Below are 19,011 nucleotides of genomic sequence, written 5' to 3'. Positions count from 1 at the left end.
AAGCAGCCTCTGATTGCTTGTCTGACACTCCCAAATGAGAAAAGAGCTGTGGTCACCGAAGCTAAAGGTTGTGGCCTGCTTAGCATACTGCTCTGTAGGGGGGGAAGCTCATCACTGCTGCCTCTGCTTGTTTCTCTGGAGCACTCAGCTGAAGATAAAGACAAATCTTCTCTGATAATTTTTTATGCTCAGCTAACACTAGTAATTTCATACCCAACAAAGAAATTTCCTCACAGGTGGGAAAGAAACGGAATATATGTGAAGACACTAATCGTTGCACTGAAGAAAAAAAGCACTGAAAATAAAAACTACAGTAAGATCGCAAAGCAGACGCCTCAGAACACTAATGATGTCTAGTTAAAATTTGCCAAAGCACATTTGTTCTGCCCTGAGTCCTGATGACACTTATAACCTTGATTTGGCCGCCATCATGACCTCCTAACCTCTGCAGGCTTTGCTAGTTAAACAGCAGCTGCTGATGATTTTGGTTGCTGTTATTTCCATTTCTTACAGAGCACTGGTGAGTTGACCACTCCTGCACTGTGGTGCTGCCTCTTCACGTGATTCTGCCCTATTGGACTCTGAGTCAATGTACTTTGGTGCCTGGTAACAAACAGCTTGAGCCACGTATCCCCTAATGTATGGATTATTACTGTTTACATAAGCATATATTGCCAAAGGTGAGGGACAGTCTCCCTCCCACTTCTCCCTGTCACCTGTCTCAGCACAGCAGAAGCATTCCTCACTTGACATGACAGGCTACAGTTCTGTCTCACATATCAGAAAAGAAGAAACTTGAGCTATACAATACAAGGTACATAGCAGTAGGCTCATAGGTTGCTACTGAGGCAGCCTAATTCCACCCACATGGTGCTTCCTATGAGCTAGCTTAGGCCCTCAGACATACCTGACCTGTACAGAGTGCAAGCCTCAAGGACTTAAGTTGAATCTAGGCTGTCTGAACATGGCCCAGAGTGTTCTTCCCCATCCAGAGAATCAGCCTACAAATCCTTTTTACAGCTTCGGGTATCTTTTTACTGTACTGTTTTGCAGGTATTCTTCTCGCTCCTACCTATCTGTGCCTCTAACAAGAAAGCATCCTGCTGTAGCTTGGTTGTTTCTCTAAGCTCTGATGTGCAAACCTGAGGATTTGCTATCTGTACACCTATGTACTCCAGGTCCTTGTGCACTTCTGGTCTCATCTGCCCCAGATGAGGTGAAATTCCTCCACACAGGCATCCTTGACTTACTGATCCCTTCAACTGCATTATTCAGAATGAAGAGTCCTACACCACAATATGGTATTAGGAAAACTTAGACCTCACACCTACGTCAACGTGAATGAAACTGGTGCTCTGTTAGTACATCTATATTGCTAAATAAAACAGGGACAAGGAGCTAGATTTAATGCTGGGCTACTGATTGTCCATAATAATTATTAGTTAGCGAGTTTCCCGACACAGTTCTGGCCAGTGCCAACTAGCATCACCAAGACAGTGCCTGGCATCCGGAGAATGCCTAGCACACACACCAGGGCCTGTTCCCTGTAGGAAGTTATATCTGGGTCTCTTCCTACTACACAGTCTTCCAACACTGTCCCAGCAGGCTCTGCATCCTCAAAGCACTCCTCCATGTCCTTCTGCCATGCCCCAAGGCATGTAACACATCTCTCCGATTTCATATTATACAAGCAGCACTTTTATGGCTCACAATAGAGTTCACACATTATATCACACATTTGGAAATACAAAAAAAGACACAAAAATTGTAACTATATATTACAGCCACAGTGCAGCACATACAGCCTAGAGAAGATCCACAGCACAAACACTATGTAGAGTAGATGTGGCTAGTCTAGCCACATGGTCCCCAGTCCCATTTTTTGATTTTTGGGGTGGGTTTTTTTGAATTATAGACATGGCCTATGTGGCCCACATCCAGGGCTTGGTGAGGAGGAATGGAATTAGACTCATCTTTCTTCTGCATGCATTGAAGCAAGGCTAGATCTAGTGTGACCCTGCTACGGCAGATGAAATGAATTTGTGAAAAGCAGCTGATGGGAGCTCATGCCGACTGTCAAAACCTCCAAAAAGAACAAGGAGTTTTCTCAGGAGGCCTGTCTTCCCCCTGGACAGACCATATTTCCTGAATACCGGAAGGAAGAGTACAGACAACAGAAGTTAGAAGGAGGGCAGCATGGGAAGAGGAGGATATTCATTTTTATTTTTTTCCACCACAAAGTCAGTTAAGCCTCTGTAAGCAGCTGTGCCAATTTCTGACCAATGTCAATATGTCAGTTCTGCTTCTGAAAATCACAAGCCTGCTTTGAGTTAGAGTACACACCTTCCAGGCATGTTACTGTGGGCAGCTCTCCATTGGCATTGACAGCTGGTGCACTTCACAGCAATGAATATGGAGTTGACAATGCACTTTCCTTCCCATCACCCCCCTGCAGCAGTGTCATATTGGACATCTCTGTAATGGAAAGATTAAAAGAAACCTCGCTGAAAGTAGATAAGAAGGAATTGACTTTATGTTTAGCCTGTGCCTAGGGCTCCAATGGGATGGGTTTTGAGGATGGAGTGCAGAGGGAGTGGTTGAAACTGCATCTCTTCTCCCTCTTGTTGACAGACCAGTGTGAGGCTATTGGCTTAGTGGTGGCATTTGACCTTGCCTTTCTGTGTCTGGTTGGGAGACTCCCCCAAGTTTGGAGTGTCTGTACATGGAATATGAAGAGGATGATGATATTTTCTTTGCAAAATGGATGAGCAGTTTCTGGGGCCACAATTTGGTTGATGAGAATGAGAAAGAGGGTAGAGGCCACAAGAAACGTCAGACACGATTCTTTAGTGAAAGGAGAGCCTCCCTTCCGGTAAGAACTGTGTGCAACTTTCTATGTATGCGTGCACGCGTCCATTTTATGCATGGATGTAAGTGCCATCTCCAGGGGTCTGACCCTACAGCCCTATGAGGATGAGTGTTGTACACCTTGCTGAGTAAGTACAGTTCCTGCTGGCAGCAGCAAGTGTCAGAATCAGGCCTCAGACACTGTTAGAATAAAAGGAAACTAGCAAACTCCAAGATAAGGGAAGATGGGACCAGAAACGTAAGGAGAAAGCTGTCATAACTGCAGGAGTCCCAGCTACAGATTATGATGTTGTTGTCTCTGCTAAGCAAGAATTGACAGAGGTCAAAACACTTGAGAAATTTGGCATGCATAAGCATTGTCTTCAATGAGTCTGTTTACATGCGTAAAACTACATAAGGCCTTATGTCTTCATAGGATTTGGACCTAATTCTGCAACTATACCGCCTCCAATAGGCTCCACACTTTATTCCCTGGAATTTAGCTGTTTGCAGGTGTAACTTCTACTTTAAGCCAGAGGATATGGTCCCTTCTAGTTTTAAACATCTGACTCTGAAAATAAGGATGGAACACATAATAAAGCTCATTATACTGGAAGTAAGATCTTCAGGGAGAAGCAAGTTCTCTCTTCTTCTTTTCTTAGACAAACAAAATAGCTGGGAAGAAAGGACAGGTTTCCTGTGCAGAAGCTGTTTTTCAAGACAGCTGACAACTGTCTAACTGATTATCAGAATTAAGTTAAACTGAAAGCAGCTGTTCCCAGACTGCTTTTTGCTTGAAGATTGTTGCTTTTATTTCAGCCCTAAATAAAGGCTGAGGTTCCCCAAACCTGTCTTTAGTTTCTAACAGCATCTTACCAAAGATGTTATGTTTCCTTAGAAAGTATTTTTCACTTACATCCTTAGATCATCATCACTGCAACAAAGCAAATGCTATTACATTGTGGAGAAACAGCTACTGTTTTCCAAACAGTTTTCTGGTTTGAGGTGTTATATTTCACCTTGTCAGTTCTCCACTATATCTGCCATGTTCTAAGCTGTATGATTTTTCTTTTTCAACAAGTATGGCTAAGAAAAACAAAGCATACCAAAACCATCCCCCGTCTATTTGGATTTGAGGACAGATTGGAAAGGTAACCTTCATTAATCAGTTTTGAACTGATCAGCCACATTTTTTTTATTTATTGTTATATTTTACCATGATCACAGATTGCAGGGCAGACCCTGAGCTAGAGCTTTGCTAATGGATTCTATCAGAATGCCTGAAAAGAGACCATTTATTAATGTTTTTTAATTTATTAGTGTTACTATATTTCAATTTTGTCCTTCTGAGAACAATGCATAGGGAATTCCTTGAGACCCCAATACAAACTGAAGCATGAGAATGTACATCAGATCATGTCCTGTTCAGCAAGTTGCTGACCATATCCTCATTTATGTGTGTATGTATGTGTGAGCATACATATACTTTAATTTTAAGCATGTTCTTATATCTAGTTTGTTCAAAAGCTGCTTAAATAATTTGCTAACTATAGCTGCACCCCTGAACCAGCACTCATCCTTGAATTATGTTAGTTTAGAGAGAGATAGAGAGAAGACTGTGATTTTCTTTCTCTAGGGACAATACTATTCAGTCAAAGTTAAAGTTAACCTGTAAGCTTAATCGTGCCTGCTCTTTACATTAGTGCTCGGGATAAGTTTGTCTTGGTCCAGCAGTATTATACAAGAGAGATATTTCAGCTGCTTTATTTCTCAGTGCCAGAAATTTCCTGGGGGAATGAGAAGGGGAGATTTGTTTGCAGATTTTACTATGAATTTTGATATGAAATATCTCTTATTTGGAAGTCTCTAACTAGCTGGTAGTGAACAGCATTAAAACATGTTGTCTTAAACCAACTCTAGAAATTATACTGACAGGGGCACTAATAATTCCTTAGGAAACATCTCCTTCAGAAAGAGCATCTCCGTGTTCAGAACAACTTGCTTTTGCACCTGGATGTAAGTGCATGTTTTACACAATTATTACACATCCTAACTACTGTGATATTCAAAATACTTATGAATGTTAGTTAAATACCACCTTCAGTTTATCAGACCAGTGCTATGAATCAGGGGGAGGGAGGTACTACTATAACTGAGATCAGACTGCATCTCTTTTGTAAGTTAATACATCTTCAATGGATCACAGTGTACCCCTTCTGCTGTGTCAGCATTGTAAATGAAGATAATGTAACTGTCCTCATTAAAATCAAAACAGCAGGGTCTGACTGACACAGCTGCTGGCAAAAGCGTGCAGATACAATTGTACTGCCAAAACAGCACTCCCAGCACATGCTGTCTCATTTGCCAGGGCTGGTATACAGTATATCAGCAATAGGGCAGTTCAGCCTGCCAGAACTGTGTCTGAACAAAGACCATTTTGGCATTACGTAGCAAAATGCAAGCACCACAGAGCAAAAGGTGTTCTGCATAACTCTGTAAAATGCTTTCAACTCCAGATTGATATGTTGGTCTTCACTGCAGTTTTTCCTGTGCTGTAGTGGTATTCAAGCCACTGCTATCACTCCAAACATGATGGTAAATGGTATCCTGTCATTGTGGAACCTCCCAAAATATGGAAGAACTTTTGTAGAAGAACTCCCTCTGTGGTGCGCTTTACAGAAATTAACAACAATTTTACGTTTTTTTTCAGGATCTTGGTATACCTCACAAAGATTACTAAGGAGCTTCACAAAATGCTCTTGAGTTGCTGTTGTCATTTCCATTTTGCAGGGAGGAACATATAATGATATTCATCCCTCACTGGGTCATTGGCAGGGCAGAGCCTGTAACTGGCCTCAGGAATCCCGGCTCCCAATCTAGGCTAAAATGATTAGTCCAGACTTCTTGACTAAAACCTGTACCTCCACTCCCCCCAAAAAAATTCAGAGTTGCATACGTTGCTGTGGGCCAACATTGAATGTGAAAACTGCCTTTGGAGAACCAAGTCATTTATTTTCAACTCCTTTAGTTAACTCACTGCCCATTGCAAACTTCAGATACAGTGAACTATGATTCTCTTTTTGAAGTGCCTGGCTATGACTTTCCTTGTCACATTCTAGCTAACCTCAGTCAGTTCAGTTCAGGACAGTTTCTTCTCTCCCAAACTCTCTGTTTTGGGAAAATACAGGAGGCAGAGGAGCAGTGCTCAAGTTTTACAGCCCTATAGATGTATCCACCTTCAAGTAGATATTGCTACTCAACAGAAAATCTGGTAAGAAACAGCTAAGGGTGAGAGCAGAAGGAGTGACTGCTATTGTAGTTGCTGACACTTAATCTAAAAAGTAGTTAAAGTGAATGCCAGCCATGATATCAGTTGGAGCCTAGGCCAAAACGTTTTTAAGGAATAAACACTTGGCTGTAAGGTTTTTGGAAGGAAAGAATGGTCTAGGGTGGAATGTGAATTTCAAATGTTCTAAAATATTCCTAAAGTACAGGGGTCACTGTGCAAACTTCAGCAGACAGTGAACACTCATACTGACCCACTGAAGATTAATTTTCTCACTGACAGCTGTGTGAGCCCTGAGACCAAGCCCAAAAGATGGAAGCAATTATCATTTTGTCCAACAGAGAAAGAGGAAAATAGGTAATTTATATTGACGTTTATTTCTTGAGGTTTTTGTTTGTACTTTTTTTGCATTGTTTGTTTTAGATAAGCAGTTAGCAAACAATCTGCTACCTATTGTGTAAATAGATACACTAAGGTTGCCTGGCATTTGTTACCTCTTGTTGTATAGGGAGGGATCTATCATTTGTTCTTTCTCCTGCCTTTTCTCCTGCTGTACTTCCTCCCCACTCATCCTCCAGTTTACGAACTACTCAAAGGCAGACCCCAGCAGGCAGCAAAGGAGGGGGGTTTGTAGAGAGTCACCAGCAATAGGCACGAGGCAGCTGCTGGGGCAAGGAGAGGACCAGAAATAGGAGCTGTGCTCAGAGACCTTTGGCCAGGGAAGGCAGCGGTGGTGGGCGGACAACAGAGTGTACAGATACAGAGGGAATTTCCAGCTGCCAGCAGCTCCTGAGACTTTGGGAAGGGAAACAGATTAAAGCAGTCCTCAGCCTGTTCTTTCTTAAAATGGTACCAAGCAATCCATTCAGCACCACGTATATGTATTAAATGTATGTATTAAAACTAAGAAACAGGAAGAAAGCCACATGGATTATATCTAAAGTCAGTGTCAGATCTGCTGCATTATTGGACTTCATTTTATTACTTTCAGTTCTCCAGAGTCAATCTTAAACAAAAGATAAAACAAATAATAAGCCACAAAATGTTCGTGCTCGAGCAGTTGTGTTAAGGCTCCTGTTCTCTGTAGGGTTACAGGGCAATGCAGCAACACGCTGACGTGCATGAGTGCAGTTACCAGTCTAGCTACAGTGATATGTATCATGCACAGATACTGTGAGAGGATGTACAGCCACAGTAATACGATTACCTAGATTTGTGTGTGTAGCTTTACCCATAGTCCACTGAGGCAGATGTGCATTTTGGAGGAAGGCCCATTCCTTTGCTGATCTTTGTTGCCACGTCAATGTGTGAACTACAGTCTCTTTGTTAAGTGCTTAACTATAATTCTGTCTGTGAATGGAAATTAAAAAGCTATATCTTAGTAAAATAAAACATTTACAGATATTGCAAAACAGAATTGATAGAATACCATCCTTAGTTTCACCTGTCCTGTTTTTTTGTTCAAACCCTCTAAGAAAAAATAGTGGTGATTTTTAGTGTGAGACAGTTTGGATTTCCAGGAAATAATATATGTTGATGCCATTAAAATGACATGAAAACATTTAGCTTGTTCAGCTTGGCATGGCATATATACTCCTGTCCCTCAAGCATGATGTGATTGCTTTGCTGCTTTTTTTAAACCACAATACAATATGACCTTACAGAAATTACAGCCATATTGATTGGTTTGAAGCAGTACGCTTCAAAGTAAAAAAAGTGTAGCAGAAATCATTACCACTGCTCTCAGAGGCAATCATAATACTGCTTACAGAAGCAAGCTTGTATCTGAAAATGAAATTTAACTAATACACTATGATCTGAAAAGCCTTCAGTATTAGGTGCTTCTGTCAGGTATAAGACTTATTTAAAAGAACCAAGAGATGCAGATGTTTGTGAAAATGGGAAATACAAACTAGTAAATAGCAGGATATATAGACCCAAGAAAAATATATTCTCAGTTGCTGCCAATGGCTGCAGGCAGGAACTAGTAAGGAGGGAGCCAAATCTACCTACATGGAACAGCAGTATTTTGCTGGAAGATGCACAATGCTATCAGATGTAGATTTACTGGTGATCTAGCACCTCTCATTAAGCCTGTCTAACGTGATGTAGTCACAACCATGTGGGTGCACAACCCCACTATTCAGAGAAGGGCTGCACAAATCCTTGCTGTGCTGATACATTTATAATAGCATCTGGACTAGAGTAAAAGCAAAAGTATATGGGAGAATATTTTGGGTCCCTTACAGTCCTAGGGTTGTAGATTCATGTGGCCACTATACCAAGATGGTTTAGCTTCCCACTGCTGCTTGTAAAAATAAATAAAATAAATAAATAAATAAATAAATAAATAAATGTTTGCAGTAACAGCACCCCTAATAGCCAGAATATTAATACATTTCAAAAGCCCTGCTGCTGTGAGGAGATTCACAGGTGTGGCACATCAAACCTGCTCAGGCTCCAAGAGCAAGAGCCATTTTGGAGAAAGAAGAGGTTTTGCATTGCCTGAATTGTGTTAGCATGAGGCAGTCATCTGATGTAGGGCCTGAGTAAGTGGCTGCAGGCTGGGAAAGCTAAGACCCCAAAACCTCCAGTGTGGGGACCTGAGGAAAGTGAGCATTGTGGTGGCTCCTGCATAGCTCTACAGCTGTTTTCTAGGATACAGAGGAGAGAAAGGACCAGCGCATGGCCTAGGGTCTAGCCATGCCACCTCTGAAGCAGAAAGTTCAGGCAGCATCAAGTGTCTTCTTCCTTGCTGGCTACAAAACAGTCTCACTGGATGGGAAGGGGAGTACGCTCATCCCGTTTCTTGTCTAATGTACAACCCCGCACTCTGGGGGTAAGGTTTTCTCCAGACTTTTCTTAGAAAGCTTTTCTGGATGTGTGGGATAGCCCTTCAGTTGTGATAAACAATCATAGCTCCCCTGAAGTCAGAAGAGCTACTCAGGGTTACTCAGTAGCTGAAGGCTTAGCGCCAGGCTTATAAAAAGGGTGCATCTATCCAAAACATCTACACAACAGTTGAATGCCTGAAGTGTCCTAATCTGACACCTAGGGATCTCATTTTCAGGTACTAGGACAGATCCTATCTGTCCCTCACAGCTTTCACCATCTGCTGCTCACCAGTGTTCAGCCCCTTTCCGGAGAGGCAGCAAAGGCTGGCAGGGTTTGGGGCACATCTGGCTCTATGTGATGACCCTTTCACTCATCTCTTGCTACAGATCTGTCTACTTCTAAAACCATCATGACTCCACAGTACAGAGCAATTCTGTATCACCTTAATTTCCTTTACAAGCATGAAACACAGCTGATGCAGCTCAATAGCTTTTATTGACATGCCAGGCCTGGGAAAATTGAACCGCACAGAAACTAAACAACTGTTTACTCCCTTCCCAATTTAGCCCTGCAAATGTTACTGTTGGAAGCCTGTTTCCTACCAGTTCTCTGAGGGATGCATCCCTCAGCACCCTGAAAGTGCTCCCTCATCAGTTCAGGACAAAAGTGCCCAAGGTATCAGCATAAAATTCAGAGCCAAACAGTAGAGCATCTTATCTGTATGCAAGCCATGTTGCAAATTAGACATAACTGGGCTAGAAATGGTCCCTGTTGCACTCCAGTGAACTCAGACATCTGATAAGACCTTACCCTACATGGGTCAAACTCAGCATCTGGCTAATCTGGCCACAAAAGGCTGGGTTCTTGCTTTTCGAGAGTCCTGCCTAGAATCAGTCATCATATGGGACGCTTGATTTTTTGAGGTTCTTAAGTGTCCCAGTTCCTTTTAGTGTTAGAGGGCATTAAGAGGAACCAGTATGCTTTATGTTTGAAATGCTTACTTGGTGCCAAAGCTTAGATACTCAAAAACTGGAATAAAAGCAAATTCTGCTGCTGCCTTTGGAAAACAAGCTCTTGGCAGTGTGATTCTCCTACACATGTGAGGAAAGGTACGGGAGTTTGGGCAAGGTCCTTCACTGTACACCACTGTTCAGAGAGCGCTCTGTAGCAGAGAGAATCTGCCCTGTGTGCTCTACTTGCATATTCAATACTCAACAAAGACATCTTTTGTTGCAGGCCAAGCTTTCCTCCCTCCGTACAAAAAGACTTCATGCTTCTACCAAAGTCTCTTCTTCAGGGCATCTCAAGGGCTGCAAGGGGTTTCGAGAAGACCAAGATGTCAAATGCCACTGCCACAAGAGGGCAAGCAGAACACCTTTAACCGACAGTTCATGCCCAGAGACAAGATCAAACTCCATCCAGGAATTTGCAGAGAGCTTTGAGAAGCAATTGCACTTCAGAAGCAAACGTTCAGTTTCTTTGGTAGGTAGCAATCAATAGAAGCCTTAAGATTAAAAAACAAACAAACAAACCAAAAAAACACAGGCTGAGTTCATCCCTAGTGTAACCCTGTTGCTTTGCTGGAGGCAGAGCAGAAATAAAATTGAATTAGAATTTCTTAAATGATGCAGTCTGTACAGTAGAGCAAACAAGCTTAAAATGGCCATATCATTTAAATGGGCATTCTTGATGTAGCGTTGCCCTCTATACTTATTCCAAAATGCTTATCTCCAAAATGAGACACTGCACTGGCTATGGCAGTAAGATGTTTTTGGAGGCTTCTTCAGCTGTGCCTATAAAATGTGACAATATAAAAACAGTGTTTCTTCACTTTTGCTATGAGACCCAGCTTTCTTTCCCACTGCTGCTGACTGGTTTAACCATATACGGTGTTATAAGTAGGACTGCCAGACATTGTGTCTGACCAGCTTCTCCTTTACTCCTTGGATCTCCGTCCATCTGTTTCTTGATTGTCATGTCACCACACACCTGCAGCAGCAGTAGTTGCTGCAAGTGGCTGAACACATTTTCACTGGAAGGGCATGCAGCATGGATTCGCTGCCCATTACATCTCTTCTCCCCCCTGTCGTTCTTTCCTGAAGCATGAGCATTTTCTGTATGGTTTGCATCGATGAAGTAGCCAGTAACAAGTTTTTGTCTATCACAATTTAAAATATTTTTATTACTATGATACACTCTACCCGGTGTATCATAAATGGAAGGAAGGGTAATAAACCCTAACTCCTTTCTAAGTATCAGAAGAACACTGCCAAATTCAGTCACCCTGTTGGAAATGCTGCACTTGAATAACACCTAGCATTGTTAGCACCAAACAACCACAGAGGGAAGTATCTTCTCTTTTCAGTTTATCGACTCTGACAGTTTCATACAGAGAAGCAATTTTCAGCTCTCTTTGCAGATTCTCCATGTAGCAACAAGACAGAAAACAATCTCTTTTCAATAGCAGCATCTTTGCATGATCAGTCCCACAATTACAGTCCTTGCATGCCCAGTCCTCTAAGAATATGCAGAGTCACAGTGATGACAATCTTACTAGGCAACTGTCACAATTTTATGTGTGTTCTTTCATCTTCTTTTTACCCTTTAGGAACTACTCAGAATTTATTTCATTTGGACCTTCACATTGCCTCATTTGCCATCCCTCACCAGTAGTTGTCTGGTTTATTTATCATTTCTCAAAAGTGCCCGCAGCTAGAAAGTCTGTGAATGTGTAAGAATTGCATGATAGGTATACTGACTATAATGTACTACATATGATTTTGGTTCCAGGTAAAAACATGGATTCTGGCACCCTTCTGTGATCCCCAGTGAGGTGTGCTGGGCTATATTTTAATTTATCTTTCAAGTAGACCAAATTGCTGCCATTCCCTCAATTACCACTGAAGCTTGTGAGGTGTGAAGGACTTCAGGACCTCGAAGAACTGAACAATAGCCATTAGAGATCCCAAAGGGAGTTTGGGAGTGGGCTTAAACCTGGACCTCTAAATTAGGTGTTGAAAATTCCCTACTTTTATGTTCAGACTTCAGCGGGTGTAGTTCAAACCACCCTTTATATGACTGCATAGGTTAAAAAAAGCGGGGTAGGAAGATAATTCCATCTCATCTCTTTCCTTGTACATTGCTTAAGTGGCTTTGAGGACACTTAAACACCTGCTTTCAGCGAGGTCTTTGCAGCCAGCACTGAACAGCCTTCAGGCACATGAAGATGGATCATGTGAAAGGATAGAAATATGGAGTTTGGGCTGAAATTTCAGACCCCCCCTCCTTCTTCCCCTCCTGTCTCCCCTCCCCCTCAAGCCTTCCAGGTGCATGATCCCACCTACCACACATCCAGTATAATCAAAAGCATGTTATCCCTTGCTGAGCTTTAGGGTGACTGGCTGGGGCCTTGAATTTGAGCCCGTCATGTTAAAGATGATCTGGCAGAGGTAGGTGACTGGAATATTTTAATATACATTATTATGGAAATAAAATTATGAAATTTTGTTCATGTGGGAGTCACTTTTAATTCCCTGTTATTTTTCTCCTGCCTTTCAGCAACCTGAAGGCATGAAGGAGAGAAGTGAAAGAGAGAGATTGCTTTCACCAAAGAGCAGTTCTCACAAGAAAATGAGAGGGAAATCAGAGCCAAGGAGAGAGCAGAAAGAAGATGAAGGTCCAGAACTTGCACTTGCAAATCACAACGAACAGTTTCCATCACAAGCAAGCATTGAAAAAGGATATTTTTGTGCAGGCAGCTAGAATGTGTTGGGATAATGAATGTTAATACTCTCACTGAAGAGCAGAGTGAGCATTCTTGTTTTGTTTTGACTAGAAGAAGCCTATTAGCTAGAAAAAACCCTACACTGTAAAATAAAATTAAAATTCAGCCACATCATTGACACCATGTTACTACCTTCCTGTTTTTATTTTTGCCACTAGAATGTGATCCTTGTCATAGAGGTGGGTGTCTGGAGCAAGATCCAGGTTAGCACTAAATCACCTTAAGAGGATTTCAGGCAAGTTTAACATTTCAGCAGGACAATAGTGGATGTGTTCATTTAAGAGGAGAACATGTATGTACCACAGAGCTGTGCAACTTTAACCTCACTGCGATGCCTACCAAATGACTTAGCCTCTTTTGTGGCCTTCCCCCTCTACAGTTACTACTTTATAACCCTGAGTCATAGCTCTACATCTCTAGTTTTGCCTCATCAAAATCTGAGCTTTACTCAAATCTGTCCAGTAAAAACAAACAGATTTGCTGTCTCTCACACTTTATACTTTCTTTAAGGGGTTTCTGTTAGTTGCCACAGATTCAGGGGGAGGGATTGCAACTCTCTTTATTTGTTCACTTTCCTATAATGAGGGCCAAACCAAGGGAATTGGAATCAACTCTGCCTATGGTAAGCAGGGCTTAGGAAAACTCTATCCCCTCTGGCTGAAGATCTCCTGAACTCAGGTATAAATCCCACCAACTGTAAGTAAGATTCCTTCTATGCAGAGGAATCCCCCCACACACACGCACAGCTCCTCAACATCCGAGTCTTCCCTGCGGAAAAACACCCTGCCCGCTTTGGGAATAATTTTCCCAGGCCTTGTCTTGAGAAAGCCTGGTTTGGATAATACAGTTAGAGAAGAGTGAAGACTGGTGACATTATGAGCAAGAGTCAAAGTTTGCAGGGTGTTCTTCGTGTGACTTTCTGTAATTAACAAAAATATTACTATTGTATTTTAGAGCCTTAATTTTGAATGTTCAACCCTTTAAATAGTTAGGGCATCTTCAAAACTTTGTAACACTTATCTCCATTTCGGGATTTTTCTGTTTTGGGTGGGGTTTTTAAGGTTATATAAGAAAGTCATCAATCCCTTGTTGATGCTTGTGAACTGCTTTTTGCCTAGTAACATATATTATAAACTAATAAATATGACTGAAAAATGTTATTCCTATGCATGGGTTCTGTACTTCCCAATCCAGAAGAAAATCCAGACTGGATTTTCATGAAGTTCTCCTTCCAGCCAAAACTTCCATGCAGGTGAGGTGCCTTTTATAACTCTCCTTTGAAGACTGCATTACAATAGACCTGGACAGAAAGGGACACAGCCAGCTAAGCCTGAGTCCCTCAAATAAAACCGCTCGCCAGCTTACATCCTTTCATGTAGCAGCTTGCTCTCCCATCTCACAAGAGTTGAATGCTGTGGCTCCACCAGGGTTTGGCTGGAGCTCGGAGTATCAGCACCCTTTCCTGTTCTCCAGCCACCTTAACTCAACAGGCCCAGCTGCAAAAAGCTTGTATTCATGAGGCTCTGAGGAGCAACAGATGCAGATGAAACACACTCGTTGTTCACCACACTCAATGAAAAAAAAACACCAGAAAGAGCTGAGACAGATCCCCCTGTGTGCGTGGATCCCACTTATAGTTTACGATCTCCAGCAAAGCACAGGCAAGCCTTGCTGCCTCCAAGGCCACTGAGCAGCTCTGCCACTCAGGCTATGTGCTCTCTACAAACAGCACTCATAGCACTGAATGCTCTTCTCTCAAATGGAAGTATTTCTAAGTGTTTATGTTCTTTTTGCATTGGCTTGTCAGCCCTGCCAGATCTGTGGTGTGACTCCAGAAACAGAATCTTTCAAACTGTGGCCCAGATGCTGTTCTCCTTAAATCACTAACCTGTTTAGTACAGGTATTTAAGAACTGTTTACTCAGAAGTGTTTTCCCCCATTTCATATCACACTTGATCAGACAAACAACCCTTTCCAATTTAATCCCATGTAGTCCAGTAGAACAGTATTGCTTAGAAAGACTGAAACTTGCACAATATAAATGAAAACATTCTCCACAGAAATTAAAAATAATTCCATAACTAAACAGGGATTAGGGAAGGAAGGTAATCATCCAAAGAGGAATTTGACTGGGCTGGCATGGCTGATATACTTCTGTTTTCACAAAAAGTGGAACGGGACGTACAAGTAGCCAGAGAGACTCTAGAGGATCTTCATTTTCCCAGTAGGTCACTAGTTCAGTCATGACTGACATAAGAAATAGTCACTGACTTTACTCTCATTCCCAGTTCACAAAGCAGCTGGGGTTGCAGTGGGAATTTTCTATACCTACACCCATTCCTATGCAAACACTATTTGCTCTTTCTGATCCGAGAGTGGGATCGCTACAAATTGTGTCAGAACCCAAACCTTAGGCACGCAGGAGATCCATCAGTGGGCAGCAATGAAAAGGAAACTGAGAAATATGTTTTCCAAAATGCTCATTAACAACTAATGTTGAAAAACTGAATGAGTTTTACAACAGTGGGCAACTAGCAAGCTGCAGAATTAGGTCGCTTGCTTCCTCTGTGGGCTAGCTGACATATTACTCAGAGGCCCATGCACATTATAAACATGTCCTGGCTCACAGGCAGCAGGCCATGACCTGGAAAAATACTTTTCTCTGTGGAGCCTTCCCACCACTTCACGTTAACTAGGAAGTGCTCCTGTGGGAAGGCAGGGCATGGATACACACAAACATTTCAAGCAAGATCAGTTATAGCAGTATTTTCTAAGAAAGCTAAGAACAGAACCTCTAGTGTGGTCACCTGCTTGATAAGGCCGGCAGACTCAAAGCAAAATATTTGTGCTTCAGTACTTCTGAGACATTGTTTAATTGCAGAATGGTTTTGAGGATAGATCAAAGCTTAGGTACCTGTTAATATATCACATATTTGTATATAAGATGACCGACTTGACAAAGGTTGAATGAGACGATATCTATATGCTTGCAAAATATGCATTCTAGGAAAAATGGGAAATATTTTAAAGCACAAATAAAACCCAACCATTATATATAACAAGACAAGAATATATAATAGACATAGCAAAAGAAACCTAATATTAAATATGAAAAAATGAAAATGTTCACCTATTTTTTTTGGTCTTTAGCATGAAAGGAAATATATGGGTATACACATCCCTCGTTCTGAATGCATTCAGTGTACACATAAATATATACAATCACACAGAGAAGTTATCAAACATGATATCCAAAATTATTAATAAAGAAATGAACCATAATTATGGGACCTTGAATTTATACAGCCATCTGCCAAAACCCTTGAAAGCAAACAGCTCTTGAAATAAGTCCAGAAGGATACTGTAGCCAAAATCTAGTAAATAAAACAGAGTAGTGAATATTGAAATCAAGCAGACTTCACAGATAATGTCCCACCTGCAATTGCTCTGCCAGGGTTTTAGGTAACTGTGATGGTAGAAGATGTTAGAATGAACCCAGTCACTATGGCACTAGAAAACTATGTTTCTAAGGTTTTGATTTTTATTTACTCTGTGTTTCTGATGGGACTGACAGATGATATTCCTCCTATTAGGAAGATCTCTCTGAATCCTAGTCCAATCTCCACTGTACTTCAGAAAAACATAACTTCTCTCAACTGTGTCATGTCTCTGAGGCCAGACGGAAAATAGCCGGAAAGAAGTGATATGGAGCGTATCAAAGACTCAGCCAGACACCTCATATTCTTTCACATATGGTACATTCTTGTCCTTCTTAATAGTATGTTTCTCAAAATGCTTTAGTTCACACAATTTCTATACTGATAGAGTTAGGCTGTATAGATATGGCATTGGTGACAAGACTCACTGAAACTTGTGACAGTCATACATGCATTTTCATCAAAAAAGTCTGTGGAGTTCTTACACAGAATCCACAGGCTGGTGAAGTAATTCTATTCCTGACACCGAGGTATCAAAAAGTAGCTCTCTTCTTACTCCAGAGCTTGAAGGGAGGAATTCATGGATCTTTCCCCTAGGCTTCCCTGCAACTGTATCACATTATGTATGGTGGATGTTAAGGTTTTGGTCCTTTGGAAAAACATCCATTCATGGACCTTTATGTAATGGAACTTGGCTGATATTATTCTCTTTCTATAAGCACAAAACAACAGTTAAAAGTCTCCCATAATCATCCTAAATCTAGTGGATCCACTCCCTGAAGACTCTATAGAGATTTTTGGCTGTCAAAGCAGCTTGAGTGATTTTAGATTAGCCTTCCCACACCTAGCACAAGTTTGTGACTGGGAGAGAGGAAGATTTAGGGGGTTCCTTTACATCAGCAAAATCCCAGCAGCTATAATAGCTCCTCTGGGGTATGTGGAGAACAAAGTAACTTTGGGCTGCTTTCACTTGTGCAGGAGGGGCAATTGCCCTGAAGTTTGTCCTGAATTTGGGGTGCAAAATAAAATGTGCAGAAAACACTTCTCCATTGTGCCAAGTTTACCTACCCACATCTGGAAATTAGGCTACCTCATCTGACAGATTATCCATTCCTTTAACTTTTTTGCATGGAAAAAAATTCATCCCACAGTAGCATAATTCAGGTTTCAACTACATGGTCAGCAAACATATTTCATAAAGATGTTTCATTTGCTCATTCAGGTTACTTATTGCGAGCCAACTACCTCACCATAAGCAATTCTGAGTTGAGGTCATTGATAAAAGTTTCTCTTCGTTTAAAGAAGGAAGATATGGATCTGTGTGTTATTTGTCATGATGACCTGAGGACTGGGAGCAGCACAGAACTTCACTGCATGCACAGCTTTCACAAAGAGATATTGTGACTAATTCCCAGGGCCTTATTTTCTATCACTGGCAATGTAAAGAGAAGAGGAAGAATCTTTTTATACAAACTGCTTCAGACCCTTACTCGAATGGTTGTGACTGAAAGAGATGTTGGTGTGTTGGAGCTGTTGCAGTAATCCTATGTTTTCAGATGCTACCTAGAAGGTGGAAGAATCCTCAGTATCATTTTTTATTGTTTTTAGTGAAGTTTTGCACCGATGGAACGATAAAAGGTGAAGATTATGGGCCACACTGAAGCTGCTGCAGCCAGTGTGTTTTGTTCTTTATATGACTGGGATAGGAGTAAAGGGCAACATCACTGGTTCAAAAGAGCTGTGAGCAGCTGAGTGTTTGAATGCCTAAGGATCAGAGCCGGCACTGGAGAGAAGGATGAAAGAGTTCTTCTAATTCCTGGCTAATCAATATAAAAGAGTTTGGTTAGTTTGGCTCACTCCTTTCCATGCAGTAAAATTCTGTAGTATAGTTGGTGCTTTTATTGAAAGCCTCAGCAAAGTGACCAAGGACTAAATACTTCTGTTCTTGGAGGTTGTTTCTGTAGATGACTTCTGAGACATACTGGTTGAGCAAAATGAGAGAAGCAGCCATAATTGCTACCTTAGCTGTACTTTCAAATATAGAACCCTAATTTCAAGACTTGTCAGTCTAGTATCAAATAAACTAAAGAAGAAAGAGCTAGAGATGGTATTCTTCTGAAAAAAATTAAAATTTTTGATCTGGATCTGGTCTGGATCCTGCTGAAGCTATTTTGATGACAGCAGGACTTCACCTAATTAGTAGCATTCCAGTTTCCTTTATATCATTAATTTAATAAATGCTTCAGAGCAGGGCTCTTAATCTCTTATGGAAATATATCAGTCAAGCCTCTCAAAATTCCTGGAAAATAACTTTCCTATGTTAAAATCCTGTTTGCTAGCATTCTTTTCCATTTTCTTTTCTTTTCCATTTTTCTTTTCTTTAACAGTGTGTTCAAAAGTGGCTGCTACAGAAACCATCCTGTCCAATGTGTAGTGTTCGGGTGCTTATGTCAAAGTGAGTTGTAGACACTTATCATCCGTGATGAAAAAAATAAGAAGAGAGTGCTTATGTGTAGGACTACGGAGATGAAATATTCAAGGTTTGATTCCAGTTACAGAAGAGAAAAGAAAACAAAATTTTACTCAGTGGACTAATGCATTACAAGCTTACTCTAAGTGTTGTAGCTTTTTATGCAATTAAGAGTTCAGCTCTGAAAATACTCCTTACTTCTTCTGCCTATGCATGTTATGGAAACATGGCAGTTTTGGGTGAAGAGGTCAAAAACATTTTTACAATTCTACAGACAGCTGTAAATTATTTAAAAGTTAACTTCACTTATTGTCATTAAATGGCTGGATAATATATATGGTCATTTTCCAGC

At 41.2% G+C, this 19,011-nt stretch overlaps 1 protein-coding gene across 1 annotated transcript; it reads left to right on the top strand.

Moving 5' to 3' along the window:
* The first annotated feature begins 2,722 nt into the window (after nucleotides 1-2,722).
* LNP1 (leukemia NUP98 fusion partner 1) lies at nucleotides 2,723-13,879 on the top strand. Its single transcript, XM_067301317.1, has 3 exons — nucleotides 2,723-2,872; nucleotides 10,205-10,450; nucleotides 12,527-13,879. Exons 1-3 carry the CDS (start codon nucleotides 2,723-2,725, stop codon nucleotides 12,728-12,730), a joined length of 600 nt encoding a protein of 199 aa, XP_067157418.1. The 3' UTR covers nucleotides 12,731-13,879.
* Nucleotides 13,880-19,011: the final 5,132 nt, after the last annotated feature.

This window comes from Apteryx mantelli, chromosome 1 (genome assembly GCF_036417845.1).
Source record: "Apteryx mantelli isolate bAptMan1 chromosome 1, bAptMan1.hap1, whole genome shotgun sequence".
Classification (NCBI taxonomy): Eukaryota; Metazoa; Chordata; class Aves; order Apterygiformes; family Apterygidae; genus Apteryx; species Apteryx mantelli.
This window is presented reverse-complemented; position numbering and strand designations above follow the sequence as displayed.

What these genes read in the sequence shown, in the direction of transcription:
- LNP1 (XM_067301317.1), top strand. Translation starts at nt 2,723, where the DNA reads ATGGAATATGAAGAGGATGATGATATTTTCTTTGCAAAATGGATGAGC. An exon ending in AAAGGAGAGCCTCCCTTCCG is followed by an intron (nt 2,873 to 10,204) that starts GTAAGAACTGTG and finishes CTTTTGTTGCAG; the next exon opens with GCCAAGCTTTCCTCCCTCCG. An exon ending in GCAAACGTTCAGTTTCTTTG is followed by an intron (nt 10,451 to 12,526) that starts GTAGGTAGCAAT and finishes CCTGCCTTTCAG; the next exon opens with CAACCTGAAGGCATGAAGGA.